General features: G+C 39.4%; 1 protein-coding gene across 1 annotated transcript in view; it reads left to right on the top strand.

Moving 5' to 3' along the window:
• Positions 1 to 3332, top strand: part of LOC133136907 (sodium channel protein type 4 subunit alpha-like) — a 92602-nt gene extending 89270 nt beyond the window's left edge. Inside the window, exon 27 of the mRNA XM_061254780.1 lies at positions 466 to 3332. Within this exon, the coding sequence (XP_061110764.1) occupies positions 466 to 1700 (1235 nt within the window). The 3' untranslated portion in view covers positions 1701 to 3332. The remainder of the gene's footprint in view (positions 1 to 465) is intronic.
• The last annotated feature ends 15538 nt before the right edge of the window (positions 3333 to 18870 follow it).

Genomic DNA, 18870 nt, shown 5'->3' with positions numbered 1-18870 from the left:
TTGATAACTATATCTTTAGCAGCAATAATTGCAACCAAAGGCATCCTATAATTTGATATCAGTCTTTCACATCACTGTGAAGGAATTTTAGCCCACAACTTTTTGCATAACTGATTTAATTCAGACGAATTGGTAGGTTTTCAAGCACAAATTGCTCATTTCCGGTATCTATTGTGTTCAAGTCAGGACTTTTGCTGTGGGACAAATATGCAATAATAGAGGAAATCAGTAAGAATGCAAATATCAGTATGAGTGTATGCTTGTGTTACGTAATGAACAATGTGATAATGTGTGAAGCATGAAGTAAAATGAATTGAAATAAAAATATACATTTGTATCATTTTGTCTAGATGTACTGTATTATGGTTTTCAAAGTAAAAAGAAAAAGGCCAAGAAATCAGCCCTCTTCAGTGACAAATGACAATCATTTTAATCAAATATTTGTATCTTTCTCTCTCCTTGCAGGTGTTGTTCTCTCTGATATTATAGAGAAATACTTTGTGTCGCCAACTCTTTTCCGAGTTATTAGACTTGCACGAATAGGCCGTGTACTCCGGCTTATACGAGGAGCCAAAGGAATAAGAACTTTACTGTTTGCCTTAATGATGTCTCTACCAGCCTTGTTCAACATAGGCCTGCTGCTTTTCCTGGTCATGTTTATCTATGCCATATTCGGCATGGCCAACTTCGCCTACGTAAAGAAACAGGGCGGGATCGACGACATGTTCAACTTCGAAACCTTCGGGAACAGCATGATCTGCCTGTTTCAGATCACCACATCAGCCGGCTGGGACAGCCTGCTCAGCCCCATCCTGAACAAGCCCCCGGAGTGCGACCCCAACGCCACCAACACCGGCACCAGCACCAAGGGGAACTGCGGAAACCCCTCCGTGGGCATCGCCTTCTTCGTCAGCTACATAATAATATCCTTCCTCATCGTAGTGAACATGTACATCGCCATCATCCTGGAGAACTTCAGTGTGGCCACCGAGGAGAGCACGGAGCCCCTGGGTGAGGACGACTTTGAGATGTTCTACGAGGTGTGGGAGAAGTACGACCCCGAGGCCACACAGTTCATCGAGTACACCATGCTCTCCGAGTTCGCCGACTCGCTGCCCGAGCCCCTCCGCATCCCCCAGCCCAACCGGCTGAAGCTCATCGCCATGGACCTGCCCATGGTCGCCGGAGACAAGATCCACTGCCTGGACATCCTCTTTGCCTTCACCAAACGGGTCCTCGGCGAGTCCGGGGAGATGGACGCCCTGAAGCAGCAGATGGAGGAGAAGTTCATGATGTCCAACCCATCCAAAATGTCCCACGAGCCCATCACTTCCACCCTCCGACGCAAGCAGGAGGAGGTGTCGGCCATCATCATCCAGCGATCGTACAGGAGGCACCTGGTGATACGGCAGGTGAAGCAGGCTGCCCTCCTCTACCGGCAGATTAAGGCGGACAACCCCGACGAGGTGGAGACCACACCCGAGAAAGAGGGGCTGATCGCGACCATGATCAGGGACAACTATGGGCCTGAGGCCCAAAAGGTTGAGACGCTGTCCTCTACTTCCTCTCCACCATCTTATGACAGCATTAGCAGGGTGGCTAACAACATTTTCAAAGTTCTGAGACCTAACCCCAGGAAGGAGGACCAGAGTGAGCATTACACTTACAACGAGAGTGTACGTGAGTCATTTCTTGATTAGTAGGAGATGCTTAGTTTTTTTAAATGATGTTTACCAAATGTACCATAGGTCAAACACTGAGTCAGTCTTTATAGACACTTGGATTCACAACAAAACAACAGTGTTTCATAGCAAAATATCTTCTTCTTTTTTTAATTTCTGGTTTGTTGGACTACAGAAAGGGAAAATGTACACTGCTTGTCTGTCTTTAGCTGTGTAATTACAGTTATACCACTGATGTAATAACCATTTCTAAAAAGGACTTTCAATATTTATAAAATTGGTTGTATTATGCATTCATTAAAGGTCTCATGTACAATAGTGTGACTCTTTATGGTAACACATTTTAAATTATGTCATAATAAATTCAGTAAAAAACAATAAGATGATTCTGGTAGCTAAATGAAACTGCGCTAAATGGCACGAAAATATGTTACAATGATTAACACTGTATATGTATTAAAGCTCTCCCCGCATATCAGTAAAAGCAGAGCTAAGCCATACAATTGTAAAAAAACAAACAAACAAAAAAAACAAGAATCATAATACTGTATCTTTGTCGAATATGCCCTAGATTTACATGTAGTTTATGTCAGCGTAGACAATATCACTTTACTCATCAGTGGGGATTTAAACTGATTTTGTTCTAAACTTGTTCCAAAGTGTTGACAAATGTACCCAAGATAAGCATGTGACACTAAAACTGGCCCTGTTAATGTTCCTAAGAGGGAGGTTCCAAATATAAGGGGTAAGGCAGCTGATGCTGAATAGATTAGGATTCAGCAGATCAGACACATGCTAGAAAAGGCATATGTCAAGTCCATCGCTGTGTAGGAGCAGAGCTGGTGATATGGTTCATTTTGGTTCCAGCTTTGCAATAAACAGCTTTCTCACCATGCAGGCAGCACCATGAAATGCAGTGTTACCCAAAAATGTATTGAAACTAGGAAATAAAATATCGCTCAAAATTATGATGTTTCTTTCTACAATCTATGTTCAGCAATAATATGCTAATTTGAGGCATTTAATATTACAAAAAAAAGGATCATTTGTTATGCTTTGTGTGATACATACGGAATATGGAGTAGATATATTTAAAAATCCACCTGACTGCACTGCAAGTGAATAGCATGGATGACATTTAGGGCCATGTCCAAGGCCTTACGAAACCCTGCTTTGCTCAGAAATGAAGAAAGCCAAAGGATATTTGATTAAATTATATTTAAAAGTTAAAGTGACTATTAAACATAACTATTATTTCTGAAGCAGGGCTTTTTTCTTACTTAATTTTTTATTTATTTATTGTAAATTACTTTTCACTACACATACTCCAGGAACACATGCCCTGAACAATTGGTAAATTGACCTCAGGGCCTTTCATAAAATGGTACTAGAAAAGTTCAGTCCAAATTGCAATTTTTGGGAATCTAGGCAATTTATCAATAATCACTCTGAAGGTAAAATGTGGCCAAATAACAGTTTTATTTGCAGAAAGAAAGAGATTATGGGATTATGCGTAGTAATATACAAAAATATAATAACCTCCCATGTTGCATTCTGGTGTGGGGTTTACATATTCCACTGTCATTAGATACTGAGCATTGGAATGTTGATAGCACATGGCGAGCAAGCTATATAATATTATATATATATATATATACTTACTGAGCACTTTATTAGGTATTTATACTACTGCTATAGCCACTTTGAATTATATGATGTGTTATGTGTTCAGAGATGCTCTGCATACCACTGTTGTAATGTGTGGTTATTTGCATTACTGTCACCTTCCTGTCAGCTTTGACCAGTCTGGCCATTCTCCTCTGATATCTTTCATTAACAAGGCATTTCTCTCATTAACTGCTGCTCACTGTTTTGTTTTGTTTTGTTTTTTTGCACCATTATTTGCAAACTCTAGTGTGCATGAAAATCCCGGGAGATGAGCAGTTTCTGAGATACTCAAACCACCCTGTCTCCCACCAACAATCATTTAGAAACATTTTTTCCCCCATTCTGACGGTTGGATGTGAACATTAACTGAAGCTCCTGACCCGTATCTGCATGATTGTATGCGTTGCACTGCTGCCATACAATTGGCTGAGTAGATAATCATATGAATATGTTGGTGTAGTAAAGTAAAAATGTTCCTAATAAAGTGCTCGGTGAGTGTATATATATATATATATTCACCTACAAGTTTAATACACAATGCATATTACCTGCTAACACTAGTATATTACAACTTATTATCTGAACCAGAAATTCAATACAGAGTGTTTTAATCACCAAAAAGTTTGGATTTTTATTTTTATTTTTTATTATTATTCAAATCCACTTCTACTTAAGACCAAATGATAATAATGACAATGAAATAATTGCGGTCCACATTCATGAGCCATATTTCCACATTAGGGAAAGGTTGTCCGTTTTACCGTTGTTCATAAATGTTTTGTTTCAGAAATGTGTACACTACAAGGACACATGATTGGCATGGGTAACTGAGGTATATGTAATATGCTTTATGTGCACATATAACTAAACTGCTTATGGTAGGCTGTATTATATATTGTAGAACACACACTGTATTCAATTGCTCTTTTGTATTTTGAAATATTTTGTAATTATATTCTTGCAGATATATGCTAAGCCATGCTACAAGACAGTGGTGCCCAATGGGTTCTGTGCTGAATTCATTCAACAACTGTTCTTAACTTTGAGAAATAAGTCCAAATAATTTAATTTTCATTTAAAATGGGTTTTTTTTTTTTTTTTTTTTTTTTCAGAATTAGCCATTAGATTAGAAAAATGAATTGCATTTAAAACAAAGTTATGGCCAAATGTTGATTTAATGCAGACCTTTGTGTGCCTGGACCTTATAAGAAGTTACAAAACCTTTGAATGGTGGTTTCAACAATACTGTGTCTGGTATTCACAGGATCAAGAAGACATGCATGCAGCTTTCAGCTGTAGCATTTACCGCTTGTGTAAAATAACAGCTGCCGGTTGATATTTGTTTTAAATAAAACTGAAAAAAGACATGCTGTTGTCTTCAATGCTAGGTTAGTGGTTTGTAATAATGAATTAATTATTAATGTACTCAATTCCCAATTTATGTTTTCAGCCACGGAATACAGAACAGACTGATTGATTTCCATGCGTCTGAGCCATCCAAGGTCTTATTTTCAGTCCTGAGGTTTAAGTCCTGCCACTGCACAGTGTGTGGCAGTCTCTGCTGATCACACGGTAATGTCAGAAACCTTGAACAGCAGGGGAGTTTGTTCTTGTCATCCAAAGGAGTTGACATAACAGCCCAGAAGCAACACATCTCACCCGATGGCAGGTTCTGCACTGGGTCTCTTTTCAGGTACAAACACCAAAAGTAAAATTGGTCATTGGTCATGACTCATATTTCACCCAAAGCATCTGTGCACCCAATATATTAATAATAATAATAATAATAATGATGATGATGATGATGATGATGATGATGATGATGATGATGATGATGATGATGATGATGATGATGATGATGATGATGATATGTGTGTGTGTGTGTGTGTGTGGCCATGTGAACCTTCCTCTGCATATATTTTTGGTTTTAGTTTGAAATTGTAAGAGTAGACATTGTTTTGTAGACCTTCTGGTTGAATCCTGTTTCATGTGCAGGTGCTGCCTTTGGAAAATACGACTAAACTGTGTTTTGTCTTTCACGTCCCATGGTAGATTATACGGGTAGATTAGAGTGCACATTTCATTACAGAGTTATCTATTTCCTGTGAATATGTTGTATATTCTGTTGATGCTGCACTCATGTGAATGGTAGAAATTGAGACAATTCATGTCCATGATCAATCACATTACAGAAGAAGGACTGATCACCATTGGCACCAATTAAGGTATTTTACCAGGAATTTTAAAAATCTATGGGAATAGTAGGTTAGAATTCCAATCTGAACATATTTATTTCACTGTGTTATTTCACTGTCACTGGAAAGGAACAGCTGGGATGGAGGGATAATCTCTGCCAAAAATGACCAAAGTATCACTCGCTTTAATTACACACAGATACACTCACATGTGCACGCATATACACACTCACTGATTCACCTTTCCATCCATAGTCCTCTGAGAGTTGGTATCAGAGTGCACCCCTTGACAGTGGCTAAAATATTAGGCTGGCTTACGCCTCATCGCATTTTCTCATCAAGTCTCATTAGAGAGGGACGCTTTGATGATTTTAATTTAATTTTGTTTTCTGCATGAAACTGAAGAAAAAAAACCCTTGGTAAATGTGACCTGATGAGTGACTTGATTCGCATGGGCGGTGCTTTATTTAACAGGAATATTACTGGAAGCTTCCGCAGCTACTTGGACACAACATGAACCTGACTTGTACGTTGTACAATACGTATGAAATCCTCGTCACTGAGAACCATGCTGAGAACCAGAACAGATCCTAATTAGCCCCAGAGCCAAACTACTGTCCCACCCAGTGCAAATGCGTACAGAAAGTTCTACGCTTTTGTTGTAGACATGTTTTAAAACAGAACAATCTGTCACACAGAAAAGGCAGCAGAAAAACTAAGTGCATAGTTGGACTATTTGTACATTCCCTATTTCATTGCCAAATATTTATTTCTTCTGAAATATATTAATCTCATTCTACTGATTTAATAGTCAGAGGTGATGAAGAATGTATGGTTCTACTAAACATTTATCAAAGCCTTTCATTTCCATTTTGTATAATTAGCTCTGTTAAAAATACTTTGAATGAACTTCAAAGATATTATCTGGATAACATTTGGTGAAGTGCAACAGGGTTTTGAGCATTTATTCATCCTTTGACAACTGATCACAAAGAGTCTAAGTGAATAATTTAAATATACTTTCAAAAGCTTTTTATCCATGAATTCCATCAGTAAAATGCCTGTGTACCCGGCGAAAAGGCAGTTGTTGCCTTTAGCGTGCCAAAATTATGTTTAATGTCGTAATGATGGGATTCTGAATATTCTTGACTGTTGCTTGTTACATTTTAATACAGGTAAACAAAATAATGTGCAAAAGAAAATCTTAAAACCTGTACATTATATCAGTGAATGTATAATGACTGGAGTTAATGTTTATGTGGCGAATTTACCAGCATTATTATTTACACAAACTCAAATTCATTCAAACAAATTCATCCCATGTTTCACGCATCACAACAATACAAAATCCTGTTTTACAGGTCCTAAAATACAAGTCATTTTGGCATTATTTTTCCATGTACGATAGTGAAAAAAGCCTCAAAAAAATTAGCTCATAGCCAATTGTTTAGCTGATCACAGAGACCTCCCCCAGCTCACTTTACCATGTCCGACTACCATTGCCCATCACGGAGGGATCTGGAAAGCAGGAGATTTCCTCCCAGCTATCCTTGTAGTCCCCACATCAGTTTAGAGAAGGGCAGGCAGCGCTGGACTGCAGACCCAGCCCGGCTCCTTTTCCAGGTCACAGCCGAACACTTAATCATTCCCAAAGCCCTGTGACCTCTGCAGCCGAGACAGAACACGGGCCACACTGGGAGGCCGAGCCGCGAGGCGGAACGCCACCGCACAGAGCTCCGCTCCTCTCCTCCTCCCCCCCCCACCCCCGGTTTCCTTCCTGCCTTCAGTGCGATCGGCGATAAGCGGAACCTCAGGAGGCACGCAGTGGCCGTACGGTTTCCATGGAAGCAGAGCCCTGATGAGGAGGCCTGACAGGGTGAAAGATGAGTGTTCTCTTGGTGGGAACGGCGACCTCCCCCCCTCCAGAGGTTAATCCTCCTGTTTGTCTCTGACGGGGAGATACCAGCAAGCTCCCGCAAGCCGCTAGCTTCCAACCTATTAGATGATTGCTGCCAGTCTAAAGTCACTGCTAGCTTAGCCTTTTATTCTCCTCTTACACTATTTGAAAACATAACCATACATGCTACCAAATAGACCAAAACTTCCAACTGCTTATTTTGAATGGCTTTTGTGTTTCTATGTTACTGTTGTTGTTGTTGTTGTTGTTGCTGCAGCATTGGGAAATTGGATTTCATATCTTTCTGTATGTCAAAAAAATGTAATGAACAATGGAAACATGTAAATGCTGACCACAGCCGCCTGCCCATTGTAAACATTGTACTCCTTTAAACCTTCCAGGCGTGGTGGTCTATGAGAGCAACAACACCAACTGGGTGCAGCAGGTCATACAAGAACATGGTTACCCATGGGATGTGTCAATTGGTGTGCTCTGTGACCATTTAATTTTAATAATGGCCACAAAATTAGGAATAGCCTATGTACTGTTCATGTAAAAGGCTATGTTGTAGTATTTCATTATGCAGTATTAGATCACATGGTATGTTTTATTTTTTATTAGGTACTAAACCATTTGCATATTTAATATATATGCGCATCTTGATATTTTTAGAACATGATGTTGGTTTTATATTTGAACACAGTATTTTCCCAAGGGGTGTCATGGATGCACAGGAATGATTTGCTTTAGGAGAAAAGATTCCTGTGCTGTAATTATTCAGAACTGTGTATTATCACAAACATCTGCTCAAAGCTCATCTCCCCAATTCCCACTACCCCTGAAAAGGGAATTTGGATATTCCCTCAATAAGATAACCTATTTCACTTCATTGCCCTTTACATATTTCCTTTTGCTGAACACACAATGATACATATATGCTTATTTCTACCTCTCTGCACGGTACAATGTTCTGTTAAATGAACTCTGTCAGTGAGTGCACTTCACATTACACTGTGTGCTTAGACATCTTACACACAACCATGATGAAAACTGTCAGTGTCCAAGTAGCTGCCAGTCTTCCCATTGTCTCATATCCTGGATCTGTACAATGAAGAAAAATCAAATGATTTCTCAGGTTGGCGAATGTGATTTTTATCCTACTCCAACTTCACGAAAAGAAGCTATGGGTCAACACCACCATCTGCTGGCCATAGCCTCTTCCTCCCCATCATTCATGTGTGTGTGTGTGTGGGCGTGCGTGTGTGTACATGAGAGAGATTAAATCAGGCAGGAGAGCCTCACAATTATGCACTTAGAATTTCCAATGAGATTGTGTCTGCTCTTGAAGCATAGTCACTGCGCAGCCCACAATCAATCGTTAAACATATAATGCTTTTTGTTGAGAACATTCATTGTAAGAAATCCAGAAAAAAAACATTTTCATACAGTACAGATCAGAGACGGGCAGAAATGAAAATATGTACAGCATTTGAAATGTGTAACCATTATGCAGAAAGTTCCAGAAATGGCCTGGCACAATCCCTTAAGCTGGCAACCCCCAGACCATAATTGTAACAGCCAGGTTTCACTCCTTAAATTTCCAGGATCTTCCTTGGGGGTGGAACAGCAGTGGATGACATTAGAGATGGTGGCCCAAAATGTCCTCAAGCCACCAAAAGACTTATGGCACCAGTCTCCTGGCCTACAAATGAATAAATATCACCTCTCCCAGACCTATTCCCTAGCCTGCAGCACTTTCACTAATCTCGTTTCCCTCCCTCACAACCTTTCCCTCTCTCGCCGCCAAAACTGCTTATCCTCAGCCCTGACCCTCTGTAACTCAACGCCAATCACATTTCTAGGGTTGTTCCCACACACTCATGCCCACTCGTACCACGCCCAATTAATCAGCAAATCAAGTGTCCAGAGTTGTTCTGCATTCACATGCCCACTCGCCTCACCTAATTAATCGGCCAATCAAGCACGTGGGTTGTTTTCACATTCTCATGCCCACACTTGACTAATTAGCCACTCTGAGGCCAGGGGAGTTGCCACGTTCTCCTACCTGCTCCTAATAACCACCCATGAAACATTCAAACTGCCACCTCTGAGCCAAAGAGAGAGAACAAAACAGAACAACTGAAATAGTGATTTGATTTAGGTATTGCCTCCAGATCCATTAAGAAGGCAATCCATTCAAAACCTGCATTATGTCCCTCATGACACTTTTTACCACCCTTGCAAATACCCCCAAATGTTACTCCTGCCCCAGGGGCCTGTTCCACAAATGAGGACTGAGTTAGCAGAATAACTGCACTGAGAAAAAAACCTGGCTGCCCTCAAATCGGGAACATGGACTGAAAAAATAAGAGCCGTTCAAGGTTTTACTGTGCAGTTATCCAGTGAACTCCATGATCTTGCTTCTGGGACCGGCCCCAGATATTGTCCATTTCTAATGTGTGGTCAAACAATTTACCTCTTCACTGTGCCTGTATGCATTATACAGTACATTGACTTGCAACCACAGGCTTTTACGTTACAGATGTAGGATTAACCAGCGAATCAGCACTCATGTCCATTAACCAGTAGGTGCACTATACCTAATAAGAAATACCTAATACATACTGTACAGAATACATTTTTATGTACAGTGCATAAGTATTGGGACAGCAACTTTTTTGTTTTGGCTCTGTACACCAGCATATTGGATTTGAAATGAAAATGAGGTGCAGACTGGAAAAATAATCAATCTAAATATATTACTGCAGAAAATTCCCTAAAATATCACTGATCACAGCTCAGAACAAAGAGGGATTCAGCATTCCTTATCCCAGACAGCTGGGAATCAATCCAGCTTATCTAGGATTTATGAGGGAAAACCAGAGGAACAACCTGGCAACAGCGGGTAGAAGATACCACCCACTGGCCAGCTGTTCAGCGCTGAGGGGCTGGAGCTCCAAAAACACGGCTGGGGCAGCAGGGTTCCCCTGAACCGCCTTTCATCGAGGACTCTGGGCCAGGCGCGCCGGGGGGGTGAAACGCACAGGCCCATTATGTGCGCTCGCCTGCCCCTCACCTCCTACACATGTCACCCTCACTGGAGATAAGAGCTTCCCCCAGCGAAGCTGCCATTAAAATGGCTTCCCTGCAGGACACCAAAGTTCCCATACAGCATCAGCTGTGAGCACAAAGGAGACTAAATGCATTTTATCCTAGATGGCTTGGAGAATATAATGCAATTTCTTCCAGATTAGCAAACATCGTCTCTTCACCCCGGAATACGTCAGGCTGACAGTGTAACAACTCCTTGTGGCTTTAGCCGGGAAAAGGTTACTGCAGAGTGAGGAGAACAGTGCCTTTTTCTTTCTCGTTTCTTTAAAAGTGAGCTTAAACACGTTTGGCAGGGGATTTGTCCAAAATTCATACATAAAAATATGTTGTATGTTATGTTAGCTCAGCGTGTAATTTGAGCACCATTTTGATGGAGGTCTATCACTCAACTTTTGGCAATATAAACAAATTGATTTTTGTCCAGAAGCCGTATACATATCCTCACCAAAGATAGGAGGGGAAGGTAGCTGGTAGGCATTGCCTTGTCAAGAATGAGTATTCCGCATTTGTATAGAACCTTCCGCCTCTAAATGAGAGATGCGCAGATAAGGCATCTAAAAAGTCTCATTTCTTGGAAATGTTATTCACACATGGATCTTTTCTGCAGAGGGAAAAACATTTTTTATTTGACTTTGAAAACATGTCGATTATGAGAGATTGTTTTCCAGAGCAAAAAAACACAATCCCAACAAACAGCCACACAACAGCATTCCTATTCCTGGGCCTGTCCTGCATTATAATAGCTAAAAACAACGAGCTATGGCATTAATTAATTTAGAACATATGTAAATTGCCATGCATAATATTGCACTTGTTTTTTTTTCAGGCTATGCTAAAATTCCCTAAAGTTCCCCATCGGTTCAAATTCATTTAGGTTATAATAGCTAATGCTAAAGAAAAGGCCATCTTCACAATTAATTATGGGTGACAAAACAATGCTTCAAACTAACAACATTGCGGGCAAGTTACATATCATACAATTTTGTAAAAAAATAACATTAAAATAAAGAATGCTTCTTGAGTGTACCAGATAACATCACTACCATCTAGCGTATCCTTTTGAAACTGCAGGTTTGTCACAGTAAGACCACACTTCTGCACAGACTGAACTCAGATAATATTCACATTCACATTCGGCATGTTTACTGCACATTTTCTGGGATGCCTTCAAAATTGAGATTCAATCATGAATTTTAATAAAATTTGAAATTCTACAATCAAATGTTGTCTGTGCTTTCAGTTGTAATAAAATTAAAATTAAAATTAACTTCAACTTAATGTTTCTGAAATAGTGCATTGCGTATCATGAACGTTACACTGCCCAAGCATCCATTTGCACTCTCCATCCAATTAATCAAAGTCTTTCAGGAAATGCAGCAAATTGCAGATAGTCCCATTTCCCAATAATTCAATACAATATTTAAAAAGATTTGTGACCAAGACAGATGCAGGTCTATGGTATATATGTATACAGAAGCACATAATAGTGTGATAGGAACATACATCTTGTGGATTTGCGGGGAAAAAATTTTTTTTTAAAAAGAATAGCCATTTGAATGGTTTATCAGTATTTTATTGTTTATTTTAATATACAAAAAGAGAAACTTGAAATAATCATTTCTAGTATTTTCTGTCTCTAACAGTCAGGGTGTAGTTGTTTCAGGCTGGGTAAATACTACATTCATACTGGGATTATTCTGGCTCCAAGTGAGGGACCAAAACAACCACACCCTAACAACTAGGCAAATCTAATTCAAAATCTTGATACTCAATTCTAAAATTACCACAGTAAAAACAATAACCCACTGCAAATTAATGAAATATGTTACAATGATCGTTCACAAAAGTCCTTATTTCATAACGGCAATACAATGGATGTTGGATTTCCAGGGCATTTCATATATATAAAAATTTTAACATACTCTTCAGTCCAAAAAGGGGGTTACAGCAACAAGCTCAACTCTCTGTATACATTTTTGTCTTTTACAGAATACATTTTTTTATTTTTAGTATATTTATGTTAAAATCAGTAGTACAAGCCATCTCTGTTCTACATTTTAGCTACAATAGTGAAACAGAACCTACAACATGAACAACTCACATATCCTGTCATAGAAACAGCACTTGACAAAGAAATAAAGAAAACCTCTTTTTGACCCCGTCAACATTCTCCCACCTCCAAGTACATTTTTTGGATTTTTATTTTTATTTTTTAAAAAGTTTTTTGGAGTGAGTCTCTGCTTAACACATATGTTGAATATCATTTCCAATTGCATGAACATGTCTGAATTGTGGAAAACATAAGTGATCATACCAACCACCTTCCAGTTAACAATCCCACTGCTGCCACCAGTGAACAGAAACAAAATGGCAGCCTGTGGGGGAAGTGATGGTGCTTGAGTGTGAAATGGCAGATAAGACGCAGTTAATCGACCAAGGTGGTTTCAACATCTAAATAGCTCCTGGGGTTCACAATCTGTATCTGGCCCCAGATGGTGGAGTGGGGGGTGTGGAGATGTGGGGGTGGTTGGTGTGGTGATGGTAATACTATGGAGGGTGGGGTCTCCAGCCACCCTGGCAGTTGTCTCTCAGTATAATTTGACACTTAGCCTGAACACTGATAAATCATATAAACATGAGGTAACGAGTATCACATCTGAGTTTGACCTTATAGGCTTAAGAATAATGATTAAGGCAATGATCCCAGATTATGCAGTTAATAAATAATAATAATAATAATAATAATAACAATAAGATATTGCTTATGAATGGATATGGGTCAAATACTTCAACAGAAAAGGTATAGCCTACTAGCAGTTGTGCTCCTTTTAGCCGTATAGATTTATTTCTACCATTTACAACTGAAATGAAACTATTACAAACGATTTAAAAAGATGTTCCTTTGTGACTTTGCTACAGATTACTAATTCCTGCTTCTCCAATGAGTAAAAACCTCTGTTGAAGTCCCAGCCTTTTTCCTCAAACTTCATCTTCACAGCTTATTGGATTAGAAGAAAGATGCACTACACACACTGAGAAACATAACATTTGTAGGATCTATAGGTGGGGGGGTGGGGGGGGAGGAAGCACTTAAAAATGTAACGCACTCCACCACTTCCAAGCTAGGATTGACAGGTGAGGATTGAACAGGGGGAGGTTTTCACATTGTCAAGGAGTACATTTATATATGTCACACCGGTACAAAGAGGTTTCCTGTTTTTGTGTTAGTAGTGTACAACGTTTTGTAGTATCAAGGAATATCCAGCAAACAACACTGTTTTTTGTGAGGTCTGAGGTAATTGGTTCCTGAAATACCTGGATCTAAGAATGCATCCAGAATTACAGCTGGTCACTTTTTTCTTTCTTTTATACATGAGAATTATTTGTCAGGTACAAAAACAGAAAATGACAACAGTGAACAGATTCACAGCAGTTGCTTAAGAGAGGCAGAGAAGGGGGAAGGTGCAATAGCAGACCATGCCTGCATGTTTATCAGCTCAGACAAGGTTACTGAAAAAATGCATCTCCTTTCCTTTAGGACTGAGGTCAATGTTTGTCATCATGGATAAGACGTTTAAAAGATGGTCTCTATGGTACAAGTCTAACGAATACCTACATTAAAGCTAGTACTCACATTCAGAAAGAGTGGAGCCATCTTTGTGTTGAAGAAAGAAACTGAAAAAAAAATATCTTAAGCTATACTGGCCTTTTGTACAATTTAAGAATAGTGAGGGCACTGTTTCATGAAGCTACAACCTTCCCATCAAGTTCTTCATTATGGCACCAGATTTTTAATAAGTCAGGAAAAGAAAAACAAACAACTGGTCATCAAGCAATAGACAATTCCAGCCATCAAGGCCATACTCATATACACAACAATCAAGATAATACTGAAAGAAAACAAAAAATACAATTGAACGCAACAGTACCAGTCGCCAGTCCCTGGTATACTTATCAAAAGATCTACTCTGAAATACTGCAGCTTAAAGTGTGTGACTGTTCCGTAGCCATGAAGCCAAACATCCACACTGAATTAAGAAATACTTGACAAACCACACGCCCAGACACAGAGCTTCCCCGTAATGCGCATGTGAAGAACAGCACGCTTAATTCCTGTACCATGTTCACTGCACCAACTTAACTGGACCATGAACAGCACCTCACCAGGAACGTGTGGACTACTAACGATCAGGACCGGTCATGAGTCATGGACAGTGACGGTGACGACCAACAGCATGGGACAGAGAGAGAGTGTAGCCAGTTTGGTTTAGTGCCGTATATTGGCCTGTGAACCAGGGTACAGTGAACCCTGCATTTCCCAAGGATGTTGGGAATGTACCATTAAACTATGAAAACAGCGAAGGGCAGATACGACTTCACAATTTGGTTGGGGCATAAGCTGACTCCAGGGTTCATTAAAGTCTATTCAATGGGAGGAACAACTCTCAAAACCAAGCTATGCTTAACCTGGCGACATCAAGCAGATGTCAGAAAACAAACTACTCTTCTAATGAATGTAGAAACTTTGGTGTCCTTTCTAAAAAATGTGTTCTGGAGGATTTAGAAGTAATAGGCTATTCGTGTTTAAGGGAGTCATTGAATAATGTAGTTCTGAAATTATTCAATTTGGAACAGGATGTAGCATTTTCATGGATTAACTAAATTAAAATACTCAGATCATTATGGCCTCATCATGTCAGTATGAATATTTCTATTAAAAATTTTTTTTTAAACCCAGTAACCACTACCGTTTGACTGTTTGGCACACAGCATATCTTGGTCTATCATAAAATGATTTGGTAGGTTTGCTCTACAGCCATTGACAGTAGCAACACGATTCTGGAAAACCTGAATACACAACTATTGCTGTGGATATTGCTTTGCTACATCATTTGCCAAACCCATAAGCTTTTCATTTTGAACACTAAGCTAACAATCCTGGACCTCTCCATGGGGTATACCTATCAAATGCAAGGGATCTGATTTATTAGGATAGATAGAATTAAAAATACACAATTTGACTTGCCAATAGAGCATGCTTTCAACATAACAATAAAAAAAGAATAGAAAAAGGCCCCTGCCTAACAGTTCACATGTTTTTCAGTCTCATTTTAGATTTTTGTGGTCATGGAGAAAAACTAAAGGTCAAATGAAGGTCATCTAAAGGGCAGCTACCGGCCACCGTATTTGGCATAAGTCAGTTCAGTGCCCATGCCATGAATGTGAAGAGGAAGAGCTGCTACATCATTAAAAGGCAGTGGATCAACTTTGAATCACGTTCTAAGCAATTACCCAAGGCAGGTCAGAGCATTCTGTTTTTCCTTCTTTGACTGGCCCGAAACTCAGCTACCTGCTTAAAATGCTCCTAAACATTCTAAATGTCATTGTCCAAATGAACAATATAGAAGATATATCGCTACAAATAATGTCCAAGTCGAGAAAACTGCTCAGAGAAGGGCGCAGAGAACACATGATTCATGATGACAAATATTAGGCCTCAGTCCAGCTACTTGGTCAAATAAATGTATGTGATCATCCCCACAGCGCAGTCAGCACAGATCCAATTACACCCAGATCTGAGACTGTAGAAAGCAAAAGCCCAATAGTGTATGGCACCATGAAAAGAAACTTAAAGCTCGCCGTTCGGGGGGGGAGGGGGGTGAAAAGCAAACGCTGTGAAATCTTGTCCTGTCAACATTCAGAAGCAGCAAACAAGTAAGAGACACTAAACCATTTTTTTGTTAAAAGTTCAATTAAACAATCGCTGTGTTGCATTCAATGTACATGGAGACAACTAGGCTCAATAAGTAAGCAGATAAAAAGCTACTGTCCGAATCGGAGACTGAGAGAACAAGGAAACGCTATTGCTGTGGCAAGAGCAAATGGCGTTTTTTTCCATCGTTACAACCGGCCTTTAGCTAGCTCAACAGGCCTTTTTTAACAAAGACAAATCTGAATATAATCCATACCATTTAAAAATAATAATTAATTGCATGAGCACCTTTTTGAAAATGAAAATGAAAATAATTGTGGAAAATGATATAGATTCATATTCATTTCAGTTCTCGGTTTAAGGATTAAAAAAAGGTTTACTGTCCCTTTATGTAACAGAGGAAAAGTGAGATAGATAACACACACATATTGAATAATGCCCGGGTACCATACGTAGGCAGTATTCTACAACTGTGTACACTTATTTACACCACGTTTTTACTTTTATACAACATAAAATGGTAGCACTTCCTAAGAATTTTAGAGCGATTTTATTTTACCCCAAAATTCCTTAGTCATAAAAGCCAACTTACATTAAAATACAAGACAACACAACTAACAAAATATATAATAAAACTGATATATGTAGAAAATTTTGAGGTATTTCTGGTTTGAGGTGGTCTGTGGTCATGAACTATCTTTTTCCGCTCTTTAAATGTAATGTTCTTCTAACTTGACTTTTGTTTTGTTTTACCTCGGAAGCCTTGTCGTTTCCATGTGTGTATCTATTTGCATTTATAAACATCATCTACTGAGAGTTGCATGTTTTGCACACAAAAAAAGAATATATAGAACCATATATTCATCTTTGAGTTGAAACAGCAGCATTACGGACATTCATGGTTGTGTTACGGCATATTGAAACGTTTTGCGCCACGTTTTAAGACAAAAGCAACTCTGGCTGGGATTTAATCAAAAAATGTCCTCAACTTTCACCAACAATTAAAAACAGTAATTTTATCTTCTTCACAAACAGTTTGGCTGGTTCAGTGATCACTGAAACCCGGCAAACTGAGGCAGTAAAGAAAAAGTGTAATGCCTGCATTTACTTACAAGTCAAATTTAAGGACAATTGAATAGAATTGATTGGATGCCAGCCTTCGTATTCAGTTTTCAGAGTGAGGAGACAGTAGCCACTCACAGAAGCAGGAGGAGGAGGAGCTTACTGGTCGTCCCACCCCTTTCCCTGCAAACACTTCACTACAGCAGAGTACTCCCTGGGTCTAAGCTCTTGTCTGGTCCCTTTGAGAAGAGGTAAAATATGAAGGGACTCGACAGAGGGGAACGGACAGTAATCCTCTCCTGTATCATACGCTGTCAAAAATATTGGCTTTTCTGAGGCCTAACTTTAGCCTCGGAGTGTATCTAGGTCCTTTGCTCCTACTGTCCAAAATGAATGTGATCAATTAAAAAAAAAAAAAAAAAAAAAAAAAAAAAAAAAAAGAATAAGAGGAGACATGGACATTAACTGTAGAGCCAAGATTAAGATCATGGAATTAAACTCATCCCATGAGCTTAACCAAGCACATACACACACTCACTCACTCTCACATACTCTCACACACACAATTACACATGTTCCTTCACCATAGTCTTTCACCCTCGAAGGATGTTTTTTGTTTAGTATTTCATATATCTGTTTGGGCACCCTTCACTTCGGACTCCAGTTATTCCCACCAGCATTGGCCTTTAAGAATAATGTCTGATAACCCCTCCCATGACCCCACCCCTAGCACCCAATGTGAGTGGATGCCTGGGTCTCTGAATACACTCACCTGGTTGCCACTGACAACATCCTACATCGAAAGCTCTGCTCCAAGAGACCGGTTACCTGAGAAGATTTTTCCAAACCTAACAAAATGTTTTGTCCAGATGCTGCTAAGTCCAATCTCAAAACGTTAACCTTTTACTTTGTGTTTTCTTTTACTCCTTTACCTCGCCCCACTTGCAAAATTTCTCAACCAACCACTAAAAAATGGCATCCTGCTACGACATGAAGTTCCTCCAGTTGCCTTCCACTTGACGTGTTATGGAAACACCCGTTAGTTCCGTAAAAGACACGTTTACCGGTATTTTGCAAAGCGCTCACTTTCAGCGAAAGGAAAACCAGAGTAAGAGAGAAGAACGGTCCCTTGAGGAAGGTAATTTTTGAGTAACAGTCAGAGCTCCTCAAAGGTTCGCAGCATTGTTGTACTGTCAAAGGTGGTAGAGTTGGGTTTGTAGTAAGGTTGGTTTATTTTGCCATAGGCAGTCCTGTTTCAGAAGATAGAAAAGATAGAAACAATAAAATCATATCAATGACTGAAAAAAATATATCGATGAGGTACCTGCACCTTTTTTCAGCATTCATAAGTCGGCACCTGAATGCCCTGAAGATGTCTGTTTAGCCTTTTTTTGAAAAGTTTTTTCTTCTCCTTCTCCTTTCTTGTGAAAGATACAGTAGAGCAGTGTGCTGGTAGTATTGATCCAATCAAAAACACAACCAAAATAAAATAAAATCAATAAAAAAAAACATCTGGATAAAATAGCAGCTGCTTTCATGTTT

This window comes from Conger conger, chromosome 9 (assembly GCF_963514075.1).
Source record: "Conger conger chromosome 9, fConCon1.1, whole genome shotgun sequence".
NCBI lineage: Eukaryota > Metazoa > Chordata > Actinopteri > Anguilliformes > Congridae > Conger > Conger conger.
Note: the sequence above shows the minus strand (reverse complement) of the source record. Positions and strands in the feature narration are given on the sequence as shown.